The sequence below is a fragment of the Grus americana genome, chromosome 8 (assembly GCF_028858705.1).
Source record: "Grus americana isolate bGruAme1 chromosome 8, bGruAme1.mat, whole genome shotgun sequence".
Classification (NCBI taxonomy): domain Eukaryota; kingdom Metazoa; phylum Chordata; class Aves; order Gruiformes; family Gruidae; genus Grus; species Grus americana.
The window spans coordinates 35,149,107-35,156,468 of NC_072859.1; the positions used below are offsets into that span (position 1 = coordinate 35,149,107).

Below are 7,362 nucleotides of genomic sequence, written 5' to 3' on the forward strand. Positions count from 1 at the left end.
CCCTGCTCGAAGCCCTGGGGTGCAGTGTCTGTCCGAGGGAGGGAGAGAGAAACGTGTTCTCTCGGTGGTACAGTCGCACTCCTGTTTGCAGGAAATCGTTATACGATTATCATTTATTTTAGCCTTGGTTTTAATTTCATATATCCCTTTGCTCCCCCAAAGTGGAGACACTAAATAGAATCTCATTTGATTTCTCTTCTTCTTCTTTTTGTGTTGCAGGCAAATGGACACAGTTTTGTACATATGGAACATGAGAAAGCTGTACTACTACTGAAGAGTTTCCAGAATACAGTAGACCTAGTTATTCAACGTGAGCTTACTGTCTAAATATTTTTTTATAAATAGTAAATATGTCTAGCCAGATCTAATGTTCAGACAGATTTATACATAGGAAACAAATTTTTTGCCAATTGCTGGACCAATGGCAAACAGTAGTGCCAAATGTATAATACTATATGTTAGTACCAATCATCTTGAAAAAATATATTAACTATATAAATATATTGTTCATGTGGCTATGTATTAGTTTTAATTGTCAGCCTCTGGCTGTGCATTGGTGCGTTTTTTTAATCAAGTTACTTCTTAAAGTCAATTTCATATGATTTCAAAACACAGAAGCACATACAAATTCTTTAGGAATTCTGCTGTCCATCAGAAACACTGCCTCAAAGTTGTATATGCCTTTATAAAGATAAAATATATTAACCTGTACTTCCCATGAAATATTTCTATCATGTCACATACAAAAATATAGAGAAAAAATATTTTCATAAACACCTCAAAGAAAGTATATATTAAATTAAATTTAATAATGTTCATTTATTTTCAATGCAAAGATATTATATGCCTTATGAAAATACCTGTACATATGCAGTGTGTATAGCTGGCTCCATATTAATTAGTAAAAATGTCACTATACAGGGTGAGATACTTAATAAATTATACTGTCAACTCTGGGACCTAGATATAAATAACCTACATGGAAATCGGTTAACTTCCTTTTGTTTGACACTTTCAGTTGATTCCATGTGAACACACTAAATGGACGAACAGTGAGTTTAGACAGGTATGGTTCATAAACTGAAGAAGGTTGTGATGGGTGGCAGTAAAACTTCTTCTGTCGCTGCTGATTTTATTATTCAACTTTTTCATTTAGAATTATTGGCCCTTTACTTACCTTCCCCATTCCCCCAGTCTTACGTCGTTCTGCATTTTTGCCCTGGTCCAGGCTGTGCTTGCCCCTGCTCGCTGTATTCATTCTCGGTGAGGCTTTAACCTTTACACAACCCTTTGTCTGAGCAGCAGTCCCTGTAAAACGAAGGGGAGCGGATCGATGCATCGCAGGGGGAGCAGCGAACGACGCTGCGCCAGCCCGGGAAAAGCTTTCCCGCTGAAGTACGCGGTTAGGAAACCCTTGACGTAAAAGTCCTGGCGCTCTTCCCAACAGAGAGCACCGCCAGCACAGGAGTTCGCAAACCTGGTTCAGCAGGTCAGGTGTCCGTCGGGTCGGTAACCGACAGCAAGACGGAAAACCGTACGAACACCTCCCAGGAGAGTTTTTCAGGGGATGCGGTTCCCGTTGGCCGGGATGACACCGATGGCAATGGGACCTGCTCCGGGAGGGCCAGGCTCGCTCCCGCCTTTCCCAGCTGCATTAGCAGCACCTGAAAAACCCGGGGCAGAGGAGCGCAGCTACAGCACGAGGGCACGGCCAGAACATGTTGCTTTTCTGCTCGCAAGAGCCTCGAGAAAGTCTTAAACCTTTCCTCTCTTCCCTGTCAAGCACACTCTGAGCGAGGAAATGATCCTTCAAATTAAACGGAGCTTCAAAAGCCGGTACTGCCGTTAGGTATAAAGCCCTGCGTGCTGTACGGACCTAGCGTTCCTCCCACAGAGCACAAATACGCTTTGCGGAGCTCTCCGTCAGCCAGAGCTGCGTGCGGTAAGCGGAAGGCCGGAGCTACCAAAGGCGCTGTCGCGGTCCCGCGAGCCGACGTCCCCTGACGCCGCACCCCGGCGGGGAGTTCCCGCGCGGGCAGTTTGGTGCGCGAGGGCCTTAATGCCGGGCTCGAGGCAAACCGGGCAAACCGATGGAAGAGAAATCTGCCGCGGTCGCTAAAAGCCCAGCGATCGCCTTGGCGTCGGCTGGGGGGAGAGGCGGCCGTTCTGAAGACCACTTGTGCGCACAGGAAAGGAGAGAGAAAAATTAAATTACTATCGCTTAGTACAGTAGGAACTATCCCCTAATGTTATTATGAAGCACCAGCTTTTTAAATTGTTTGGATTTTTTTCTTTTTTTTTTTTTCCTAACTGCTTGGAACTGTTGAGAAGCGGAGTCCGGCCGGGCCGTGGCCCTGCAGCTGCATCAAGGGATTTCTTTAGCAGCCATTCGGAAAGGGCCACTCCTCTGATTGCTTCCATCTCCCTTTTTCTCCCCAGTCAACAGAAACAATTAAGGTTATTAGTATAAATATTAATGAAACATGAATTCCAAGCTGACCGAGCAGGAATTTTACTTTATCCGTGCAAGCATTCCTACTGGAAGAGCTTCTGTCCCACCGGAGTGGGAACACCCCACCGGGTGCCACGGTGAGCCATAGCTGATGCTAATCCCAACATTTACAATTTGAATAAACGATTTTATGATACTCAGAACATAAATTTAAATAATTAATACTTTTCAGTAAATTAAAATCTTCTTGATAGGACAAGCTGAAAAAGCTTGTGGAATTCACGTGATTTGGGTTTGGATCATTCTTCGCTCAATTTTTTTCAGCTTTCAGTTTTCCATCACGTGGATGTAATTTCATAGTGCGCCATCAAATCACGCGGGCTCTGGCAGAGCCCAGCTACAACTTTGCTAACATTCACGGCATTTCAGAGGCCCAAATTTCCATTCTTAAGTCCTCACCGCCCTTGAAAAAAAAAGAAATAAGGCTTTATTCAACATCACACTCAGAAAACCGTAGACACCTATGCAGCTTTTAGTTAATTATGTTGAATGGGAGTCGGGTCCCTTTTTGGGCGTTTATGCACCTAAATTCCTCTGTGGAGCTGCCTTTGGCTTTTCATGCAGAAAATCACTGTTCCGGCTGCCACCGCACACGTGCCCACACAGCGAAGCAGCGTGTCCCAGCGCGGCGGCGGCGTCCCACCCGCAGGCACATCGTGCCGGCGCAGCTCCCCGGCTCAGGAATCCTTCCTGGGACTGCTTCGGGCAGGAAAGTGCAGTCGGTCACTACGGCAGCTTTGAATCATGCTGTAACGCTGTCTGAGGTCATCGTACAGAACACGATGCGCTCGTCCACCTCCCCGCAAGCAAAACGACAGGACAGACTCCTGAGACGCGTGGCAGCGTTAAATATACGTGTTAGGTACGTAGCACCGAAAGCGTGGCAGGGAGTTGCGGCTGCAGGGAGGATGATGAGGGCTCTGCCTTAGGGCCCAGAACCGAGATAACAACTTCCAGGTGGAAACTGGTGAACTGAAAAAAGCAAGTGAGCTTTAGTGCTCCTTCATGCCACGTTTGGCGCTCGGTCGTTTTTCTGCCGATCTAGAGCACAGCAGCATCGGCAGGCGGGGCTGTGTGCAGGACCGGGTTTCAGGATTGCTGAGTGCTTTCATTAATGGGTTATAGTGAAAAGGGGATGACAACGAAATTAAGTTAGTGCAGTGGACTGTCACACAAGTCCTTAACTTTGCCGAAACTCCCACCGACCCTAGAAAGGGGCTTGGGGTGGAGAGTTTGGCCTCCTGGCTGAAACACACAGTAGTGAACACATCAACCCCCACAGCTCAAAAAATAGCAAATCCTTTCTTTTTTTGGCATTATTTTTATTCAAATTGGCTGAAAGGATGTTTGGCTAGCACTAGCATTATGAGCAATTAAAATCGCTTTAATGGGACTGCGTAGGACGTTTGCATTAGTCCTTCAGAACAGACTTGGAAGGTCTGCCGTAACCCCACAGCCAGTTGCGCACAGCCCGGTCTGCGGGCCGCGTACCAGGCTCTGTGCGTGCTCTGCACGTAATCGTGATATTTATTTTTTGCTAAATATGATTACATGGCAAGTGCCGGAGGCAGGCGACGGTGCCCGCTGGGGTGAATTCCACGTGTGGGTTCGCTGTCATGTCTGTGACCGCAGTTTGACCAGGCCAGCACCAAAACGCGGGTGGCGTCCTCGCGTTGGGCTGTTCGGCGCTCCCAAGCACGCCGCGTGTCTCCCACACCGACTGTACGAGCCCTCAAACTCCGTTATCTCCCAAACGGAAATCTCCGTTCTGAGGGAACCCGGCTGTTAGAGACACGGTGGGGGTGTCCAGCCGGCGGCTCGCCCCGCCGGATTCTCGCCGTAGCGCTGCAGCACGCGCGTCCCCCAGTCCGTCCCTTCGTTGGGAACGCCCCGCTCGGCTGGTTTAGATTTTTTTCCATGCAATAAACACTTCACTAACGATCCTCAGGGAAGGGCTAGTTTAAACAAGGAAGCCTGCGATGTAATTCCCTTATGCTCATTTTGCAGCAAGTTTTAAGGAGCTCGGCAGCCGGTGGCAGAGCTCCCCCCGTACCCGTCATCCCCCCGAAGCCACGGCGTGCCCAAATCCCGGTGGCCAGGCTGGCAGGCGCTCGCTTTTCTGCAGGCTTGGTACAAGGCAGCTCTTAAGGGGAAAAACAAAAGAGGGGGGGAAAAAAGGAAAAAAAGCTGCTTCCAAAGTGCTGTTCCTGTTTTGAGCCCCCGGCGTAATAATTTAATAATTGGCCCATTTTCCCATTCCCAGCTTGCAGTTTTTATCTGGGTGCTGATAAACGAGGATATTTAGAAGCCATTTGTTCACAGTCGTGATCATTTCACATCTTCAAATCCGTTTTGATGTTTTCCAAGACATTTTTTAACACGCCCGTGCCTGCACACCTCTTTGACGGCACGGGGCTGGCTGCTGGGGGGGGGACGGGGCTGTGCGGCGGGGTCGGCCGTGCCTGGCCAACGGCTCGGCGCAGGTAACCGGGCAGGACAGAGCCGAGCGCGTCGGTGGCGGCAGAGCCGAGGGGCGAGCTCCTAACGCTGCGCGGTGCAGCCGCGGGACAGCAAACACGGCCGGTCCCTGGGGCTCATGGGGAACGCGCAGCCCCAAGGGCTGCTGAGGCCTCTGTGGGCGGCCGTTGTCTGAGCAGGAACGGAACCGCCTTGGAAACGGTGCTGTAAATGCCGTATTTTTAGCTCACGTAGGAACACCTGAAAAGTGAAGTCACTAACGTTAGAGACCACCGCTGAGCTTCACGAGCCAAAAATCCAGCTAAAAATTACAGTATGAAACGTTCCGGAGATTGGTTTGCTGTTGCTAGTGAGCACTTTGAATGTAAAGACGTTCCTTGGTTAAACCTCTCTGGCTTGTAATATAGCGTTTAATTACCTTATGCAATCAAAACAAATGCTTATTTATAGATACGTGTGTATATATGTATATATCTGGTAGAGATATATGCAACGGTAAATGCAAAGGCAGGCAAATGAACGCGCACGCGCATCAGCGTGCTCGGGGCAGGACCTGGCGCCGGGGGCAGCCCGGGGTCCGTGCCGGCTGCCTGGGGCCGGGGGGCCACGTGCCCGGGAACCGGGGGCTGCCGACGGAGCCGGCGCTCAGGCTCCGTGCCGCCCGGGCCCTCGACGGCAGCCGAGCACCGGAGCCCGCGGGGGCTGCGCCTCGCCGTCCTGCTGCCCCGCTCCCGCGCAGCCCCGTACAGCCGAGGCAGGGGCTGACCCGAGTGCCCCCCTCCCGTCGCGGTATTTTACCTGGCGGGACGTTGCATTCGGCGTTTCCGAACGGGAACAGCATTTTAGCTGAAGGTTGAGCTCCCTCCCCACAGGTTAGCGTGTCCCAGCTGCCCCCCCGGCCTCAGCGCTCCTCCCCCGTCTTCTGCCTTCAAAACGTTAATTTTACACAGGCGCCCAAAGACGCGCCATGTCATTGCCAGGCAGTCAGATGTCAGGATTTATTTCACTTGTCAGTCTCACCAGTGTGAGTGGAATACAACGTAACGATACAACTTTCAGGCCAGTAGTTTGGATAGGATACGAATTAATTGGTGGTTTGGTTTTGATTTGAACACCTTCGGTGATGGCGGGCATCAAGCCACGTGTGCGGCACAGCAGTGGCACCCAGAGGCCAGGTCAGCTCTCACGGAAAAGCAAATTTCAAAAGACGGTGTTTGCGAATCAGAGGGTTTAAATCGTTTCTCTTAAAACAAACAAACAAAAAAGCAAAGAAAAAAAAAAAAAAGCCTTTTGCCAATCCTCTTCCTGGACAATTCCAGCAAATATTCTGGAGGTGAATGACATCATTGCATTGCATAAGAATTTCCACGGCCCTTGTGAGGCGTTTCCTGCAGCACCACCCGCCCAGCCACAGCCCTGCAGCACAAGAGGCTTCATCTCTGTCAATCGGGGCCTTCTCTGTCTCTTTGCTCGCGCGTGTGGCTTGGCCCCCGGCCCCCGCAGAACAAACGCGCCCATCCGTTCGGTTTTCTACTTGTGAGTACTGTATCCCGTTCAGAACCAACAGCTTACTTTATTAAAAATTTTACCATTTTATAAGAGACATGTTTAATTATGATGGAGATGGCTGTATTGTAATTAATATTTTGAGATAATTGTGATTTTGAGCTTAAATTATATACAGAAAATGGTCATTTTTGTATGTGTTAAAAGATTGCTATATTACAAATGACTAACTGTACTTTTCAGTTTAATTACAGTATTCATGTAAATAAAGCTGAATGAAATATTTACTACTTTATTAACATAGATTGTGAATGTACTTAATGTTTTTTGCAGTATAAAGACTTACTGAACTTGAAAGCTGCTTCATTTTATGTGCAAAAAGGTACTTCAAAATTCTATTTTAAATCTATTGATTCAGTGCAATCAATTATATTGTTAGTTAATTTGCACACGCAGGTTGTATCCTTCCAGTTTTAGTTCATGTATGACACTTATCCGTAAGGTGCACATTGTGTTTAGAATGCATTTTGCAGATGCTTCTGTACATAAAGGAATACAGGGACTAAACCAATGCTGTGCAGTGTATAGCAGAGCCATTTTTCGGCTTTGGTGTACCCAACTTTTTCAGTATTTAAAAAAGTGTTTTGAATAACATTAAAAAGTCTCTTTATTGTATAAATAATAAAAACGTCACCTTATTGTAATTAACATTTGTCGTCTTTTACTATTGGAAAGGAGCTGAGGTTTCCAAAACTGCTGTTGTGCACGTTGCGGGCAGCGAGGTGGTCGAAACGGGTCCAGATCCCCAGAACCGGGAACCGCGTACGCCGTACGCGTCAGTCCGTGAACTTACGGCTTCCATACAT

The 7,362-nt window shown here is 48.3% G+C and overlaps 1 protein-coding gene across 5 annotated transcripts in view; it reads left to right on the plus strand.

Annotated features, from left to right (window-relative positions):
• LOC129209476 (leucine-rich repeat-containing protein 7) overlaps positions 1–7,188 on the plus strand; it is a 107,372-nt gene extending 100,184 nt beyond the window's left edge. For all 5 annotated transcript variants that reach the window (XM_054833947.1, XM_054833944.1, XM_054833946.1 and 2 more), the window contains one exon: positions 220–7,188. In XM_054833947.1, the coding sequence (XP_054689922.1) occupies positions 220–327 (108 nt within the window). In that variant the 3' untranslated portion in view covers positions 328–7,188. The remainder of the gene's footprint in view (positions 1–219) is intronic.
• Positions 7,189–7,362: the final 174 nt, after the last annotated feature.